Source organism: Taudactylus pleione, unplaced genomic scaffold (genome assembly GCF_031769625.1).
Source record: "Taudactylus pleione unplaced genomic scaffold, aTauple2 ptg000227l, whole genome shotgun sequence".
NCBI lineage: Eukaryota > Metazoa > Chordata > Amphibia > Anura > Myobatrachidae > Taudactylus > Taudactylus pleione.
In genome coordinates, this window is record NW_028284629.1 from 1171493 (window position 1) to 1192042 (window position 20550).

Here is a 20550-nt window from a genome sequence, read left to right on the forward strand (position 1 = left end):
GTTACACCACCGGTACAGGAGCCACCCTGGGCTTGTTTCGCTCAGGCGCTAACAGCTTTAGTGGGCCAGTTAGCTCCGCAGCCCGCGTTTACTCCGATGGGTTTGTCCCAGCAGTCTGTGGTGTCGTCACCCATGCAGGGTTTCCCACGACAATTGGTGGTACCCCACAGTCTCCCTATTTCCCCGCTCCCGGTTTCTCAGGAGCCAGCGTGGGTTAACTCCCTGACGAGTTCTGTACAGCACTTGCCGGATGTGTTGCAAGGGGAGTCTGTGATGCGGCCTCATAAACGGCCGGTGGCGTCTCTGTCCGCTCCTTGTGAGGATGACGAAGGGACGTCTGATGATGGGGAGATTCTGGATCCTTACGATCAGGAACCTCTCCATACTAAGGAAGCAGACGCTAGGTCCAAGGTGTATATTCCTGGACTTATTCGAGCAGTCCGCACAGCCTTGGTGATTGAGGACGAAGTTCCCCCAGCGGCTAAGTCTAAGTATGCCTTTTTCAAAGACGTGAAGGGCGATGCCACAGTCTTTCCTCTTTCGGGTCAGTTGGTGGACCATTTAGAGGAGGTGTGGAAACAGCCTGGCAAAAGATACCAGCCGCAGAGACGCCTGACGGTGGCTTATCCGTTCGCGGATAATTATTTTGCTAAGTGGGAATCTCCTCCACAGGTGGATTCTCACGTGACCCGTAGTGCCACATTGCCGATGCCATCCATGTCCTCCCTTAAGGATGCTACGGACCGCAAGGTGGAAATCTGCCTGAAGTCCGCTTATTCCCTTGCGGGGGGGGCAGCACGGCCGGCTATGGCCATTTGCTGGGTTGCCAGAGCGATGGAGCGATGGGCGGATTCATTAGAGGCTTCTTTTGATTCCGACTGTCTGGCCGAACAGGAGGAGTTGATTGGCAATCTCCGTGATTCGGCCACCTACATCAACAAGGCGGCTCTAGACATTAGTACTCTGGTGTCTAGAATTTCTTCAGCAGCGGTAGCTGCTCGTCGCACCTTGTGGCTGCGATCCTGGAAGGCGGACGCAGATTCCAAGGAGGGTCTGGAAGCGTTGCCGTTTACCGGAGAAGTTCTCTTCGGTCCGGATCTGGATAAGATTGTGGCCACGCTGGCGGCAGCCAAATCGGCTTGTCTCCCGTCGGCCGCTGCTCCTTCTGGTTCTGGACCATCGTCCTTTCGGTCATCTAGGGCCCAGGGCAGGCCCAAACCACAGTCGTTTCCTCGTCAGGCTGGCCCTAGGAAATCGGTCAAGCCCCGGAAGCAGGCATGGAGTACCAGACGTCCGGCCCCCAAGCCAGATGACAAGCCTGCGGCCTGACGGTCCGGGCCTCCCTTTGGGGGATCCCAGGGTGGGAGGCCGCCTGCTGCAGTTCGCCCAGTGTTGGTCGACATGGTGGAATATGCCCAGTTTCACTCCAGACCTCTGCAGCACCTGATCCTGTCAAAGTGGAACGGGCTGCCTCAGTCTCTGAAGTCCCAGACGATTGTGTTCACCCCGGGGGTTCGCCTGTCCCTTGCTTGGTGGTTACAGACGACCCACCTCAGCGAGGGACGTCCGTTCTGGGTTCCAAATTGGGTCCTGTTGGCAACGGACGCCAGTCTTCGGGGCTGGGGAGCAGTTTCGGGTCCACATCTGTTCCAGGGCAGGTGGACGCCGACAGAAGCAGAGCTTCCAATCAATATCTTGGAACTCTGTGCGGTCTTCAATGCTCTCCAGCAGGCACATCGGTTTCTCCAGGGTCACCCGGTACAGGTCCAGTCGGACAACGCTACCACCGTGGCCTACATAAACAGGCAAGGAGGAACCCGAAGCCGGCGGCTCTTGTAGAGGTGTCTCGGATCCTGGTTTGGGCGGAGCGCAATCTTCCGGTCATATCAGCGGTCTTCATCCCGGGAGTGCTCAATTGGGAGGCGGACTTTCTAAGTCGCCAGGACGTTCATCCGGGGGAATGGTTCCTGCACCCGGACGTTTTTCAACTACTGGTGGACAGATGGGGTCTTCCAGAGATCGACCTCATGGCGTCCCGGCACAACAACAAGTTGCCGGTGTACGGGTCTCGCACAAGAGACGAAGGGGCGTCTCTGGTGGATGCTCTGTCCGTCCGGTGGACGTTCCGGTTCGCATACCTGTTCCCTCCGGTCTCCCTTCTTCCACGGGTAATCCGGAAATTCAAACAGGAAGGAGGGACGCTCCTGTTGATAGCTCCCGCGTGGCCCAGACGGTACTGGTTCTCAGACCTTCAGGGTCTGTCCGTGGACAGTCCTCTGCGGTTGCCGCTACGACCGGACCTTCTGTCTCAGGGTCCTTGTCTTCACCCGGACCTGACTCGACTGTCTTTGACGGCGTGGCTGTTGAGACGGCCATGCTGAGGTCCCGGGGGTTTTCCAGCTCTGTGGTGCGTACCATGTTGCGAGCTCGGAAACCGTCTTCTGCGAGGATATACCACCGCGTGTGGCATACGTTCTTCCAGTAGTGTCGACCGAGAGGTTATGCACCGCGGGAGTTTCGTCTGTCTCGGATTCTCGTCTTCCTGGAAGCGGGACTAAATCATGGGCTTCGCCTTGCTTCTTTGAAAGTACAGGTTTCGGCCCTATCTGTCTGGTTTCACCGTAGGATTGCTACAATCCCGGATGTGCGCACCTTTATGCAAGGTGTTGTCCGCATTCAGCCGCCCTTTGTTCCACCTGTGGCGCCTTGGGATTTGGCTGTGGTCCTGAGGGCTCTCCAAGGACCGCCGTTTGAACCACTGGGCTCAGTGGATCTTAAATGGCTAACAGCTAAGACTGTTTTCCTTCTGGCCATTGCTTCGGCCAGACGTGTTTCTGAGTTAGGGGCTCTTTCTTGTAGACCCCCTTTCTTGGTTTTTCATGGGAACAGGGCAGTGCTCCGAGTTTCTTCCCAAAGTTGTTTCCCAGTTTCATGTTAACGAGGAAATCGTTGTTCCGGCCTTTAACTCACCGGGTCTTTCCGTGGGTGAGGCCTCTTTGGATGTTGTGCGGGCCTTAAGGACTTATGTTGACCGCACTTCTTCGTTTAGGAAGTCGGACGCTTTGTTTGTCCTCTATGGCTTCCGTAAAAAGGGTTGGCCTGCTTCAAAGCAAACTTTGGCAGCCTGGATCCGTATGGCTATTTCTGAAGCTTATCTTCATGAAGGCCTACCGGTTCCTCCTTCTCTGAAGGCTCATTCCACTAGGTCTGTAGGTCCTTCGTGGGCAGCTCGACGTGGTGCCTCGGCAGTTCAGATCTGCAAGGCTGCTACGTGGTCCTCTGTCCATACCTTCGTGAGGTATTACAGGTTTGACACCTTCGCCTCTCAGGATGCTTCCTTCGGGCGGCGGATTCTCCTTTCTGCACAGGAGCGTCCCCACCCTTAAAGGATACTGCTTTGGGACATCCCCAAGGTATCCTATGGATACCCTATGGACCCTGAAGTAGAAAATATGAGATATGGTAAGAACTTACCCTTGTTATCTCTATTTCTACGAAGTCCATAGGGTTCCACAGGACTCCCGCCCTGTCGCACCTGTGCTGCAGATGGGCTTTGCTCTGGTCACCGGTTTTCCGTCTCCCTCTGGTGAGAATGTGATTCTTGTATGTGTCCAGATCTTTGTTCTCTCTCTTCCTTCTCCTCCTCCGGCCTATGGCTTGGTAACTAACTGAGATGCCTTGGCTCGGGGGCGAGGTATAGGAGGGGGACCTAGTGCATCCTGGGAGGCTGAAAGCTTAACTCTTTGGTGCCCTGTGACTGACGTCACACCTATACCCCAAGGTATCCTGTGGAACCCTATGGACTTCGTAGAAATAGAGATAACAAGGGTAAGTCCTTCCCATATCTCATATTATTACTGATCACTGTGTAAGGGACAAAGCTAATATATGTATGTGTTGAAGGTGAAGACAGACAATTATAATTATTTACTCTGGTACAAAATAGTCTGCAATTACAGGATTAAGGTTTCTATTGCTATACTATCAAATAAAGATGAATAGTCGCATCATTATTGTAATTGCTTATTATATTAGAATTAACAAGTCTTTGTTCACTTTTTGTAGCAATGTATTCATTAACTGATTGTGTTAAACAAGTTCTAAATCTCTTTACAAATAATATTTATTTATGCTGGGTACACACTAGACGATAAGTACCCAGCCCGACATCTGCAGCAATGTAACCCGGCGGGCAGCCAGCTTCGGCAAGTGCATACACCCTTGGCGATGCGGGAAATGATGGAGTGACGGCAGGGGCATTGCTACATTCGGCAGGATGGCCCTTGCTAACGACATCCCCCATCGGACCTGCACCAGAATCAGCCAAATCGTTAAAAAAATCATCTAGTGTGTACCCAGCATTACTCTTTCATGTCAGTTACAATAAATATTCCCTACTACACAGACGCTAGAGTTAAATTGGTCAGTAGCCAGTTAACCCATCTAGTATGTTCTTGGAGTGAGAGAGGAAACCAGAGCACACGGAGGATACAGGGAGAACATACAAACTTCACAAAGATAAGACCCTAGTCGGAGTCTAGCCTATGGCCCCAGCACTGTGAGGCAGAATTGTTAACTCCTGTGCTGCTCTTATATCAGTTCTTTTATAATATAATATAAGTACCCAGTGAATTAAGAACAGACCTTATAATGGAGAAAATTGTTTTATTGGAATTCCAACAGACACATGACACATAAAAGACTCATGTTTGATCATCAAGACTGACAGTATACAGGAAGACTAAACACTTATAGGGATACAAATGTACTAAATGATGTACTCTATAAATTTACATATATTTCATATCCCAAACGATATAATGGAAAACACACATTTAACCTCTGAATTCTTAGACAATTTTTTTTTCTGACTAATCACTTCTACATTAATAATATACTTCGCTATGGGATTATAGGGCTGAGTTATTTTAATCCTTTAATAAGATTTGATAAATTTATAATATATAGTAGGACAATTTATTGGCGTCATGAGTGTCTCCACGTAAGAATACTTTCTACTTGCTTTTAAATTGATACATTGTTCTGGAAAATTTTCTCCTATATTATGAACTGAAATACATGGATATGTTTGGAATTGTGGATTGTTTAGGGAGAAGTTTCCTGTGCAGTGCACTTTGGGACACACCTGTACAATCGTCTTGTGGATGACACGATTCACAACCTATTGTTGAGGTATTGTAAGAGTGTGTAAGCACCCACACTGATGGGGTAAGCACCCACACTGATGGGGTAAGCACCCACACTGATGGGGTAAGCACCCACACTGATGGGGTAAGCACCCACACTGATGGGGTAAGCACCCACACTGATGGGGTAAGCACCCACACTGATGGGGTAAGCACCCACAATTATATTTTATCTCAATAGAACAGATCGCGTCTGCTGATTTGGTTACAAGCTCTTCCTAATATTTGTGCGACAATAGGGCATATTCAATTAGACGCGAAAAGCCATTTTCTGCAGAAAAGTATCACGGATGACGTCATTATGCCAGACGAAAACTTATCTCCGTAATCAATTCCAAAGACTTTTTGCGTACGGGGAAAGTCAATGCAATGGAGTAGGCGAAAAAGATTCGCCTATAAAAGCAGGCGGAAAAAAGTGCATTATTGCGGTTTTGGGATGCAAAAGTTGGGAAACCACCCTGCACCCCAAAGGTTAACTGCGTAAAAAAAAACATTTAAAAAGTAAAAAAACAAAAACAAAAAATAACTTTGAAAAAGGGGGCAAAAAAGTACAAAGTTGGGGTACAAACTTAAGTAGCAAAATAGACTTTTGTGGGGTCTGCAAGTATGGGGGTGTTTTTTTTTATTGCAGGTGCTTGCTGCATGTGCGTTTTTTAAAACTTCACTTTTTCGAATTTTAACCAGGCTTGCATCCATTTTCATGTACCCCAAATTTGCTGGGACTTGTTATTTTCTCCAAAAAAAAACTGCTAAATGCTATTCTTCACCACTTGTGCAAATTAGCAGCTAATGAGAGCATCTAAGTACCCAAAATAGCTTCAGTAGGCTATTCAGGGGCATCTACAAGGATCCCCAATGCTAGTGCATCTTTTGGGGGGTGTCAGGCTGATTTCCCCAAATCTGACAGCACTTCTCGCCTGTTTGAGTTTCGCCGGGTTCCGTTTTCGCGTCCTTTTGAATTGAATAGGGCGAATAGTGGGGCTGCGCACGAAAACTTTTTGCATCCAAAACACGCATAGTCTGCGAAAATTACGGTAGGCAAAACCTTTCCGACTCCATATGCTCCAATGCCGGGCAAACCTGGAAGTGTGTACGCACTGCCAACCATTCTGTCAAATACTTCTGCTGATGCTCCTCCAACAAGGTGAGCCAGGCATCTGTATAGCTGGGGTTCCTAACCATGTTCCTCAAGGACCACTTATGCTGGGCGTACACGGCCAGATAAAATGCCTGTCAGTCCGCAGATGATGGCGGCATACTCTGTGATATCTCACAGTGTATTAGCCCGACATCTGCGCCTCGTCCCCAGGGGAGGAGACAGTTCCCTGTTCCTTCCATGGGAAGGAACACAGAAAATGTCTGTCTGTTGGCCGTGGCTGGGCATACACTGCCCGATGCAGCCGACATTTTAACTCACAAATATCGTCTCGGACGGGCATGTTGGTCAATCCGGCATGCCCGACCGAGCAATATTTAACTCTCAGTCGCCCGCACACATGCTACAATTATCGGGGCGATCCGCGGATATCGGGCGGCTCGCCCCGATAATTGTAGTATGTATGTCCAGCTTAACAGTCCAGAGTTTAAGGATAGCCATAGACGCTACAGGTGTGACCTGGACTGTCAGTGTGCCTTGAGGACCGAGGATGAGAAACACTGCTGTATGGTGTGTATGGAGTCATAATCCTTTCAGCAGATGGTTTTGTAAGATGAGAATCACAAAACACAAGGTAGGTAGTAACAATGTGTATGCATGGATCTTACAATTTCATCAGTGAAATTGTAAGACCAATAGCATCCCAAGTCACTGGCGGATCCAGGGCGATCGCCCCCCGTAACACACAGCCACTGTGTACTGTACACAGTACTGGCAGCCTCCTACCTCTAAAGATGGATACCTGCATCCTGGGGACATGCCGCACGGCGCTGCAGAGAGTGTTTGCTTTTTTCCCCTAAAGGGACGTGGCCACGCCGGACCGCGATTAGGCCACGCCCCATCGGATCGGCTAGCTCTGTCCGGCAGGCCGCAGGTGACACTGACAGGGAGTGGGAGGAGGAGTGGCAGAGCTAGATGGCCCAAGCAGACGGCAGAGGAGCAGCAGACAAGCAAGCATCCCAGTGACTGGTAGGGAACGGGGTACTGTCAACATATATATATATGTACTTCCAACCCCCATACTTCTTCCCTTCTCTCACACCCTGCCCTTCTCACTGATTCCCTCTCTCTCTTTCACCCCCTACAGTACTAACTGCCTGCTTCCATCTTTTTCAAATCTTTTCTTATATATGCCATGCCTCCATCTGTCTGCCCCTCTCTCACACCCTCCCCTCTCTCTATTCCCTCTCTCACACCCTTCCCTCTCTCTATTCCCTCTCTCACACCCTCCCCTCTCTCTAATTGCTTCTGACCTGCGTTGGAGTGGAGCCGCTGGGAGCATCGGGTCTTCTTGGTTGCTGCAGTAGTGCACTGCAGTTTAATCCGGCCGCCAGCGAGCCCCTCAAATGGCTTGCCACCAGCGAGCTCCGCAAATGGCTGGCCGCCAGCGAGCCCAGCACTGGTAAATTCTCTTCTGCGGCTAAAATGAAGTGGGGTCGGGAAGTGGCGGTATGTCATACCGCCTCACTTCAACCACTGCTGTGTGTATATATGTATATATATATATGTGTATATATATATATATATATATATAGTGTGTGAGTGTGTGTGTGTGAGTGTGTGTGTGAGTGTGAGTGAGTGTGAGTGAGTGAGTGTGAGTATATATATATATATATATATATATATACACACAGCCACCCCTAAAGCAAGACTCTCGATCCGCCCCTGTCCCAAGTATGACTGTAACAGTGTGTACTCCGCTTTACAGCTCTGTGTCACATACAATGATTGCTTACCTGCATTTTCACAGCAATGACTACTGAAATTAGCTCTTTATCCAGTTCCTTCACAACCAGCAGCTTCTTTAGAGTCAGACTACAAAGCCTAAAATAAAAATAAAAAAACTTAATAAAAAAAGAAAAAATATATATTTTTGCAGCAGTGGACAAGTCACAAAAACTCAAACAATGATATGGATTAAGAGCAGGCACATTATATCTCATCAGAGAGAGCAAATGTATGTTAAATAGCAATCATGTGGTACAGTTAAGTTTAAAAACATATACATTGAGTATGTAATAAATTTGACAGATTACCATGACAAATAGAAATAGTGAGCCTTCGGTACTATAATGCATTACTTTTAGTAACAACATGTCTCCCACGGGTTGGGTACGAAATGCGGTTGAAATCCCGACGCTGCAAGTCGGAAGGTTCAGTATCCTGATAGGTTACTTACCTTCACCTAACACTCTCCTAGCCCTCCCTTAGTGGTGCCTAACCCTAACCTCCATGGGGGGGTGCCAAAATCTAACCTGCCCCCGGTGGTGCCTAACCCTAACTCACCCTTCCGGCACCTTAAACCTAAGGATCCCGGGGGTGCCTAACCCAGGGCTCGACAAATCCCGGTCGCCATGGCGGCTATGATTTTAGTTCTGGTGACCGAGTTTTCAAAGCCCCCCCGCCGCCGCAGGGAGGCTCCATTTGCTGGGCACCACGTCATGATGTCTCTCCCATAGTCACGAGGAGCAGCGGCAGCCGGAGCTCACTCCTGAGCTCCAGCGTCCGGCTCCCCCCACGGGCACTATGGGAGAGATGTCATGAGCGGCGGACGGCAGCGGAACAGGATCGGGGCTTAGGTAAGGTGTGTGTTTGTTCGCGCGGCTCTATTACAGGGGGCTTATTACAGGGGGCTCACTACTGGGGGCACTATTACAGGGGGCTCACTACTGGGGGCACTATTACAGGGGGCTTACTACCGGGGGGGCTTACTACTGGGGGCACTTTTACAGTGGGCTTACTACCGGGGGCACTTTTACAGTGGGCTTACTACCAGGGGCACTTTTACAGGGGGCTTACTACCGGGGGCTTACAACTGGGGGCACTATTACAGGGGGCTTACTACTGGGGGCACTTTTACAGGGGGCTTACTACTGGGGGCACTTTTACAGGGGGCTTACTACTGGGGGCACTTTTACAGGGGCCTTACTACTGGGGGCACTTTTACAGGGGCCTTACTACTGGGGGCACTACTACAAGGGGCTTATTACTGGGGGCACTACTACAGGGGGCTTACTACTGGGGGCACTATTACAGGGGTTGGTATGGGCATGTTGCAGAATCTGATGACCATTAAAGAGGCATGTGTGGTGATTTGATGGCATGTGGGGAGGTTGAGGGGCACTGAAAGGACATGTGTCGTGGTCTATACAAGCTTTCATATATTTTGGTAATGGACAATGGTCTGGCTCCTAAACTTTTAAAATGGCTCCTAGATTTTACAAAAATTTGTCGAACCCTGCCCTAGCCCTAACCTACCCCTGTTGGTGCCTAACCTAATCCCCCCTCCCCGAAGCCTAACCCTAACCTTCCCCGGGGGGGTGCCTAACCCTAACCCCCACCTTCCCGCACCCTAAACCTAAGGAACCCAGGGGGGTGCCTAACCCTAACCTACCCCTGTTGGTGCCTATCCTAAACCCCCCTCCCTGCAGCCTAACCCTAACCCTCCCCGGGGGGTGCCTTACCCTAATTTCCCCCTGGGGGTCCCTAACCCCCCTTCCCCAGGCTAACGTGAATACTTACCCGGATCCTACGTTCAGGATTCCGGTGGTAGGGATGCAGACGTCCGTATCCTGATCCCATTCAGATAGCGGCGTGGGCATTTTGCCGGGCAGCGGGATTTCAGTATCAGTATATATTGACAGCCGGCATCCCGTCTGCTGGCATATTCACTACATCCCGTCCCCCACAATGTAATAAGAAAAAAAAAATTGCTTCTAAACCAAAAAAAAAAATTTACTTCAAATTCACATTCTTAGGGAGCGATTCAATTATTTTTTTAAGTCGCAGTAATTAATGGGTGCCTAAAGTTGCCACTCAATTCTTGTGGATGCCCATTAATTATCGTGCTTGTCGCACCCAATTAAACCAGGTTTAGCCGCATAAAACGACTGAACTAGCGTTCCCGCTAGGCTGTTTTAGCGAGGCGCAGCGCCCTGCCCTCCTTCTGGAGGGCAAAAGGCACCCTGCCCTCCAGAAGGAGGGCAAAAAGCGCCCTGCCCTCACAGCCTGCGGGTGCCGTCTTCACCTGCGGGTCGCAGTGTCCCGCGGGTGGAGAAATGTGCGGTGACCCAGTCACCGCCGGAGAATAGACGCCGGGCGCATGCGCCCCGGCATCTATTCTCACTGTCTGCAGCGCTTGGGGGCTGCCCAGCATGTCCGTATGTGCCGGGCACACCCCCCCGGGCGCGCGTACAAAGTTGCCCTCTCTAGCTCCGGTGCCCTGCCTGCCGCCGGAGCTAGAGTGAACACTATAAACCCACCTAAAGTTCAGGTTAGAGCACCCAAACCATGGACTTTTTACAAATTTCTGTTAGACTCCTCAGGAGGGGACGAGCAGAAACACCGGCGCCAGCAGCTGTTCGCACCTGAACGGAGAAACAGTTGAATTGCTTAGAAAATATTTGAATCCAATAAATTATTAGTAACCTTCTGTGTGCACAGAGCAGCCAGTAGGTCAAAAACCCTCCTCGGGTGTTCCTCGCACCCCTAAAGCATACAATAGATCAGAAAATTAGGGTAATGTTACACGCTGCGCTTGGCCAAGCATAGAATTTGAATATGGTGAAACAATAAACATTTGAACTGCCCCATTAATTTCTAGACGGTTTAAGTAAAAAAATATACAAAAATAATCAAATAATGAGAGCATTTTACGCTGCTTAACCCAAGCTACAGCTATAATTAGGATACATCACTCGGTGATGATTATTTGACCTAGACATTATTGTATAGGGGTTATCTAGATGATCAAATAAGAGAAATCAGACAAATATACGTTTGTATACCTTGAAAAGAGGAAGGAGATATGTGGAGCCCTATCACTCATTGATTGCGTAGTTCCATACCCAATATGCAGATGTAATAATGTGCATTACAAAGATGAATTGTCCCATTCTGAGGCAGAATTGTCCAGAGATTACAAAGCATCCCTAATTTCCTATGAACTCTTGACATTGGTGAAAGTCAGTGATTCCCAAACTGTGCGCCGCAGCACCCTGGGGTGCCTCACGACACTTGTAGGGGTGCCTCAGTTTGGTGGTCCAGCACCAAATCAAATTATTTATGGTCATTGTAATGTAGATATGTGGACAAACAGAAGCACAAACCTGTCCACCATCACATAACTGACCCTAAGGATGACAGGTAAGCACAATATACTTCACTTTACTACTTCACTACATTTTTTCTGAATGTCTCAATAACAAACTTTTGGCTTAGGGGTGCCGTGAAAAAATTCTAATGCACTAGGGCGCCGTGATTCCAAAAAGTTTGGGAACCACTGGTGTAAGTGATTGTGTACCCCAGTGCAGAACAAGATCTCCAATACTTTGGAAGTGAATACATATGATGCACTAATGAATTGGTGGGACTTTTTAAGAATGCCTGGGGGCATTTTATAATGGAGCCAGCCTGGGGGCACTGCACAAAGGGGCCAGCCTGGGGGCACTGCACAAAGGGGCCAGCCTGGGGGCACTGCACAAAGGGGCCAGCCTGGGGGCACTGCACAAAGGGGCCAGCCTGGGGGCACTGCATAAAGGGACAGCCTGGGGGCACTATTTAAGCCTGGGGGCACTACATAAGGGACCAGTCTGCAGGCACAACATAGGGGCACTACTTCAGCCAGGGGGCACTGCATAAGGGCAAAGCTAAACTACAGGGAGCAAGGCATAAAGGGGAAAACTACAGGGGGCACTGTATAAAGGGCACAAATACAGGGGGCACTGCATAATGGGTACTTTTGACTGAGAGCCAGTGGGGGAGCAGCCTGAGACATGTCGGGCTGGATTGGTCTGGGAGATACCCCTTTTCCCGGCGCGTGCATAATTGCGAAGGCCCCCACCCGGCTACTTTTGGATGCCACCGGCTGGAAAAAATTTCTGGGGAGAACACTGCTGTATACCCAGTTTAAATGCAAATGCACTGCCTTGTTGTAAAATGAAAACATTGCAGAGATGAGAGAAATCACAACAAAGTTTCCTTGAGCGTAGTGCACTAATTACATTATCAGCAGCTGTTCTAATAGTAATTATATAGAACAGCACAGACAATATAATTATCACAGTATAGGATTACTAGAACACAGTAGCACTGCACTATTACAGTGCGTTTCCCACTGTCACAACCTGTATTGGCAATTTGGCATATACATTTTTCCTTCAGGAAATGTGATTACATAAAGGCACATTGGGGCAGGAGGGAGCTCGCGCAGCTATTCAATTCAATGCACTGTTTGCCTGGTCCGGAAGCAGGTAAGTCTGAGAATGCCGGACAATAACCGGGGTGTTAAGGCGCGGTAACCGGCATTCTCTGACTAAAGTGCTGGGCGTGCGGCTGTAGGCGCTGCGCTAAGCCGGCAAAACAGCTGCACGCCCGGCACTTTTGTCGATTTTCTACTCGCATCTCCAGGGGGCTGCGAGAAGAAATCCTTTAGCCGCCCAAACAGTGCGGTGTATTGAATAGCTGCAGGAGCTCCCTCCCGCGGCTATTCAACATGGCACTGAATTGAATTTGGCCCATTGCGTCTCTATCTGGTTTCCAGGTGTGCTTTTCAGCAATTCATTGCTATCATGAAAGAATTGAATGTTTATATGCATTACCCCAGGTTACATACACAGCTATGCAGTTCTCTCAGTTATGAATCGAATCCAAAAAGCTGCTTTGTGCTCCCTCCTACAGCGGCAGAAAATAAGTTCCTGATAATATGCAGATAAGACGGAAAAGCAGTAAAAGCCAAAAAAAAAAAATGCATTTAGGAAAAGTTGTAGGAGGGCTAAATAACAAACATGTAATGATGAAAAGCCTCAAAGTTAGACAAGTCGATGTTTGTGTATGTGTCATCCTGCTGACTATAGAGAACTAGGAGTAACGCACACCACATACCTCATGTAGAGTCGAATGTAAAGATAAGCTTTCTTAAGACGGAATACGATTGACCGACGGGGGCATCCCAATGTTGAGGATCCCGATGGGGGCCGGTAAGTAGCCTAACCCTCCCCCTCTCCCCCCCAATCCGAACCTCCCCCCCTTGGTGGTGCCTAACCCTAGCCTCCCCCCCCCAGTGGTGCCTAAACCTCTCCCCCCTTCCCGCACTCTAAACCTAACCATCCCCGGGTGGTGCCTAACCCTAACCCTCCCCACAGCCTAACCCTCCCAGGGTGGTGCCTAACCATAACCCTCCCCACAGCCTAACCCTCCCCGGTCGGTGCCTAACCCTAACCCTCCCCGCAGCCCAAACCTCCCCGGTTGGTGCCTAACCCTAACCCACTCCCGGGAGTAACCTAAACCTAACTCGCATACTTACCATCAGAATGCCGGCGGACGGGATGCAGGCGTCGGTATCTTGATCTCTTCGGGATGGCGTGTCGGCATTCTGACGGGCGTCAGGATTCTGGCGTCGGTTTCCCTTAAGACACGTGCAGCCTAAAGTAAAGTGCTTCCAGAACAAAAGACACACAGACATCAACAACAACAGCATGTAAATGTGCACCAGGTTTAGGAACGTGCAAAGGACATGTCTCCAGTCCTTAGAAGGTGAATATAAAGATTTGTTCAATATAGAGGTGAAAAAGTGGCATAAAAAAAAACCCAAAAAACTATTTGCTCTGAAATTCTGGCCATATTTATATCTTTGAAGTGCTGGGACCTTGTGGTATTTATTTATTAGCAGTTATTTATATAGCGCACACATATTCCGCAGCGCTTTAGAGAGAATATTTGGCCATTCACATCAGTCCCTGCTCCAGTGGAGCTTACACTCTATATTCCCTACCACATGCTCACACTAGGGTTAATTTATGTTTAGAATGTGGAAGGAAACCGAAGTACCTGGAGGAAACCCACTCAAGCACAGGGAGGGCCGTTGTGGGAATCGAACCCACGACCTCAGTGTTGTGAGGCAGTAACCCTAACCATTACACAGTCTGTGCTGCCCTGGTAAAGGGCTGTCCTGGCAAAGAGATTCTTCACATCATCGGAAGAGGTCTGCATGCAAGGGAGTGAAGAATAGGGAGCCAGTCTGGGGAGTGCAGAGCATGCAAGGGAGTGAAGAAGAGGGAGCCAGCCTGGGGAGTGCAGAGCATGCAAGGGAGTGAAGAAGAGGGAGCCAGCCTGGGGAGTGCAGAGCATGCAAGGGAGTGGAGTAGAGGGAACCAGCCTGGGGAATGTAGAGCCTGCAAAAAACAAAATATCCACTGCACCAGTACTTATATTGTTTATAAATCTGGTGTAAAAACCAAAAAAGAACCCCTAATTTCAACTCATATATGTATTAGTTTTATGTCACATATAAGTATTATACTGTGGGGGTGCAGCCCTTAAGACAACTGACAGCAATGTTTAAAGAATGAAGGAAAGAAAAAGGAGTTGTTTGATTTCGGCGCACAATACGTAAATGTTAAAAATTAACTTTTATTATTGACAAATAAAAATACAGAAAAACAGCGAAATATTAAAACTACCTATATAGAAATAAACATAAATTGTGAAAACATGAAAAATAAAATAAAATAAATGTGGTTAAAAAACTTCTCGTTTACTGTGTTTCCTTCCCCATTATCAGTGTAAGTTATTAATTAGTACAGCTGTGGGGTTCCCATATTTTATTAATAACAAGAATTTGTGTAAGTAATATCACAGAGAAATCACATAGAAAAATCACATAAGGGAATATATGCTCTGTGATATATAGGGAACTCACCAATATTAGTTTATTACTATCAGCCTTTTCGTTGCTTATAATGTATATTACAGCTGATATTGTGGTCAAATATGTAAATTTGGTAAATATATCGTATTTATGTTTTAATGACACTTTGTTATGATCAAATTTGAAAAAATGTATCCACCTAAAAAAAGCGTAACTTAGGAAATTGGGATACTATGTTGCTTATAATATTAACAAAATACTGACAGTATGTTACTATCAGTAATGTGTCAATCTGTAGTATGGCTTATTAATGTTAGCGCTAAGTTGACTTATAATCACATAATGATCCAATTCTATCTCTGTTAACATTATACTTACTTTTGTTATATATTTATTATGAGGATATATGTCTGTGCTATTGACAAATTCGTCAGTGCACAATATTTAATCCACCTCTAAGTTATACGTGGAGACAAAAACCAGATATTATTTGCTGGGTCCGTCGCCTGCTGTTAATAGTTTGCAGTAACGAGTTATGTACAATTAGCGGGTGTCTCCTGTATTACTTAGTACACTTTCACTATATGCGCACTATCAATATTCCATCACCCGCTCCTAATAACTCTAGAACCAATTAGATTATGTGCAATTGACAGATGTATATCACATTAATTGTCATGCCTTGTGGTAATATGCATGCTATCAATATTGCAATGCGCTTCAATAGGTTTGTTGTGCTTGCTGTCGATCTTATGCACACACAGGGGATAAGAGCCCAGATAATACTAATGCTGAATCCATGTAATTAGGAATAAGGATAGTCACTATGCATTAGTGATTAGCGGGTATAGTCCACTATTGCCATACAAACAGTAACACCAACATGACACACTAGAAAATAGATACAATTGGATTATACATGGGGAAAGGAAAACAGCAAGAGAAACGCCGACGCGCCTTTCGATGGGTTAATGCTTTTTCAAGGCTTAACCAGATTGCCTCCATCTGTGTCTCTTTATTTCACTCCTCCACCTATCATATTATTCAGAGCCGATCACGTGATTTAGAGGACAAATTAATTACTGAAGCCGTTCGTGTATTTCCCGGCTTTTATTTGAATGGTTAGTTGGTCTGTTCATCCAATCAAAAAAAAAAGTATAATATTTCCGTCAGCCATGACATATATAAATGATGCAATTAACAATAGAAAAAGTGTCATTCACTATCATTGCCAATATAGAATATTATTAACATAGATGAATAAGTGATATCCAATAGCTTATAATATTAATTTGATAAGTAAGGTAAAGATAAAAAAATATATATATATAAAAACAAAATACAAGTGAGAAATAGTAAGTGTGATTAAATGAAAACTAATCTTATATTAGTGAGTGTACATGATTATTACATTAATAATAATATAATAAAAGTATTAAAGTGCATATAAGTGAAAAAAGAGAATGTATACATGAATGTGAGTGTAAACACATATAATAATAAAATGAGGATAAGTGTAGATAACATAAATATAAATAAATGTGCTGAAAAATAGTGAAAGTAGTGTGAAAAAAGTGAAGATAAACAAATCAAAAAATACATCAAAAAATACAAAACAAAAATAATTAAAATTATCCATTAAAATAATAGACCAATTCATTATATGCTAAATAAATTTGATAGATCACATTATTACCAATCATATAGTGTTGATATATAATCAAAAAAAAATTTTCAAATAAAATAAACTGTAATTAGTTATATGAATAAAGATTCATTATATACCAATAATTTAAATCCATATCCTCATCCATAAGTAAATATAGTGATATTGCAGATATTCATTAACACTTAATAATGAATATTCATAAATCTAGATCACCAACATAAACATGTGACATAATTCTATAGAAAAATTAAACAATCAAAACAATGTGTCAATGCTAATACAGTGAATATTAGTGAGTAATAATCAACAAAATAAATTTGTATATAAATTAATAAAACTCAAATAGTTAATCACTCATTCATCATAAACAAATCATAATATAAAAATGATTAGAAAATTTTTTGTTTGTTATCAATATTTATTCAACAATTAACATAAGATCAAGTGACACATTATTAGCAATATGAATTACAACTCTTGTCCTAGATAAGATAGAAGGCAGTAAATTTACACCGCTGATATTCAGGCATTATTCATTAATACTATAAATCCTATGTTATTTATGATGAGTGTTTAAAATATTGTCTAGAATAGATGTTAGAGGTAATGTAATCTTATAAAAAAGCTACATAGCTATTTCCTTCGTTCATCCCCCTTAGGGGAGAGGCAATCCATAAAAGAATATCATCTTGGTTTCCCATTTTAGAAGTTCTTGATCTATATCACCCCCTCTAATACCTAGGTTGATTCGTTTCAAACCATATGCCTTCAACCCTATTGGATTGCCATTATGATATTTGAGGAAATGTCTTGCCACCGGGGTTAGGGGTTTAAGTTTATACTGATCTTGTCTAGCATTACGTATAGTACCAACATGTTCCAAAATTCGAACTTTAAGAGGCCTGATGGTTTTACCTACATAACCTTTACCACAAGGGCATTCGAGGTGGTAAATGACTGCTGTAGTTTTGCAGTCAATATAATCTGTAATTTCCCATCTCTTTCCATGTTTGTCCCAAAAATGATCTTTTTTCACTATATACTGACATGATCTACATTGTCCACATTTAAAGACTCCCTTCTTTTTGTATAATGATGGTTTAATAGTATTAAGATGGCTATGTACTAATTGGTCCCTCAAGTTTCGTGATCTCCTCCAACTTGATTGCACCTTAGCTGGTAATATTTTGGCCAGATCATTGTCTGTATGTAAAATCTGCCAATGTTTTTGGAGAATTTGGTTAATCTCCTTCCAATTATTATTGAAAGTTCCAACGAATCTAATAGATTCTTCGTTTTGTTCATGAATTTTTGGAGTTAGAAGAGAATCCCTAGGGTATTGTTCAACTTCTTTCACTGCTCTTTTGGTCATAGTTTTACTATAACCCCTTCTTTTTAACCTCTCACATGTTTCGTTCTTCCTTACATTGAACAGTTCTGGTTGTGAGCAGTTCCTTTTGACCCGTAGCAATTCCCCTTTGGGGATTGCTTTGATGGTGGCAGGAAGATGGGCACTAGTGCTGTGTAATACGCTGTTGGTTGCAGTACTTTTCCTATAGATATCAGTAGCTATTGTGCCATCATCATCCACCCATATAGTAAAATCAAGAAAGTTTATCTCTCTTTGGTTCATCTCCATGGATAATTTCAAATTCATATTGTTGGTATTCAAAATGTCTATAAAACTCTCACATAGCTGTCGTTCTCCATCCCACACTATTAAGATGTCATCTACGTACCGTAAGTACAACAAAATGTGATCTGTATAATTTTCATACGCTTCGCTGAAAACTATCTCTCGCTCCCACCACCCCAGGTAGAGGTTGGCATATGTAGGGGCACAAGCTGTGCCCATAGCCGTTCCTCTCACCTGGAGGTAGTGGCGCTCGTTACAGATGAAATAATTCTTCTTCAAAACGAAGTCCAATAATGTCAATAGAAATTCATTAAACTCACAATGTGCTTCCATATCCAGGAAGTATTTGGATGCTCTTATTCCTTTATCATGGTCTATACTGGTATATAGACTCTCGACATCACAAGTCACCAACCATACTCCTGGTTGGACTACCAGATCTTGTAGTTTACGAAGGACATCCATTGTGTCCCTAGTGTAGGATGGTAATGTGAGGACATGTCTTCTAAGGTGCTGATCAACAAAAATACTGGCTTTTTCCGTCAGGCTTTTAACCCCCGAGACAATCGGTCTACCTGGAGGAACCTTGTCATTTTTATGTATCTTGGGTAGTAAGTAAAGGGTAGGTATTGTAGGATTATTTACTTGTAGGACATAAAACTAATACATATATGAGTTGAAATTAGGGGTTCTTTTTTGGTTTTTACACCAGATTTATAAACAATATAAGTACTGGTGCAGTGGATATTTTGTTTTTTGCAAGCATTTTTTTGGTTGGCAACAACCTTTCTCACATCCACTAGCACAGTAACGTGATTATAAGATATTTTTGATATTAGAATATATGTGATATTAATACTAAATATTTTCACAATTTCCCGATTGCCTGGACCTATCATAATGTCTTTATTCAGCCTTAAGAAAGATCTAGAGGATAGACAAGATAAACTTAAAACTAATATGGAAATGATCTTTGGGACCAATTTAGAGAAATATAACCAAACAAACAAAAATTGGTCAGAGAATCTATTTGTACTAAAACAATTGATGATGAAACAAAATAAAACACTTTGGAACAAAACAACATTTGATAACTATCTCAGAAATGATATGATTCCTAGAGGGTTACGGATTAAATTATTTCCATTTTTTGAGTTAATTAATGAGGAACTAAAAAAAGAGTGGGAGAATATTTTATCAAATTGTTCCAAAGAATTAATGAAAGTGTTAATTAAACACGATGAATTGATCTTGAGCCAAACTGCACAGGAAATAACTGTCCTAGGGGAAAAACTCAAAAATTTTGAGTCTCTGGATAAATTCCAACAAGTGTATGAAAAATACAAAAAAGAGGTAGATGAATCTGAACAAGAGGTTAGAGAAATTAAACAGAGGAAGTTTTACAGGGACAAAAATGATTATTTACAAAACAGAGTCTACAGGTGGAATACCAACTATAGAAGTAAAAGAACATCAAATACCCTTAATTATACTACATCGGATATCGACTCCTCAGAAGGAGTAGGTACAAGTAGAGATAATTCCCATAACCAATATAGAAGGGATATTTTAGGCAAAACCCCGGGGGGAAGAAGAGATGGTATAGAAATGGAAACTGCAAAATTCGGAGGGGCAAGAGGAGGAGTAAGAAAAAGAGACATGAGAGACTGGAGGGAAGATCCACGAGAACAAAGAAGACAGAGGAAGTGATCATGAATCCCCCATTATTAGAGGGAAAAGGAGATGATTCACTTAAAATTATTAATCTTACGGATAAGATCCTCACAGAAGATCAGACTAATATACTACAAAAAGGTCTCTCTTTCTCACCAACACAGAGGATGGATAGGTTTGATTGTGAAAAGGACTTGAACCTATTCACTAGGAAGATACTATTAAAAAAATTATTTGCCAATCATAAGCCTCAGAATGAAAATACTATACCAGTATGTAGTGAGAGTAATTTAACATCAGAAGACTACCCATATGTGACAATGCTAGAAGAATTGGAACAAGAAACTGATCCCTCAAGAATCATAACAATGGAACCCTATGACAAGAGTAAAATAAAGAAAAAATCAACCTTCTAAATGATTTTAAAATATGTCCTGCAGTCAAGGTATATCAAGACCTTGTATCCAGAGACTTAGATCAGTTATTTCATAGATCTAAACATCATTTCATATCTAATGATAATATCACTAGAGGAGAAAGAGAAGCCATAAAAGAAATGAT

The 20550-nt window shown here is 44.4% G+C and overlaps 1 protein-coding gene across 11 annotated transcripts in view; it reads right to left on the reverse strand.

The window, feature by feature from the left end:
- Positions 1 to 20550, reverse strand: part of LOC148517069 (phosphofurin acidic cluster sorting protein 2-like) — a 358464-nt gene that overhangs the window by 262616 nt on the left and 75298 nt on the right. For all 11 annotated transcript variants that reach the window (XM_088479161.1, XM_088479158.1, XM_088479156.1 and 8 more), the window contains exon 2: positions 8100 to 8187. In XM_088479161.1, coding sequence (XP_088335287.1) covers positions 8100 to 8187 — 88 coding nt within the window. The remainder of the gene's footprint in view (positions 1 to 8099; positions 8188 to 20550) is intronic.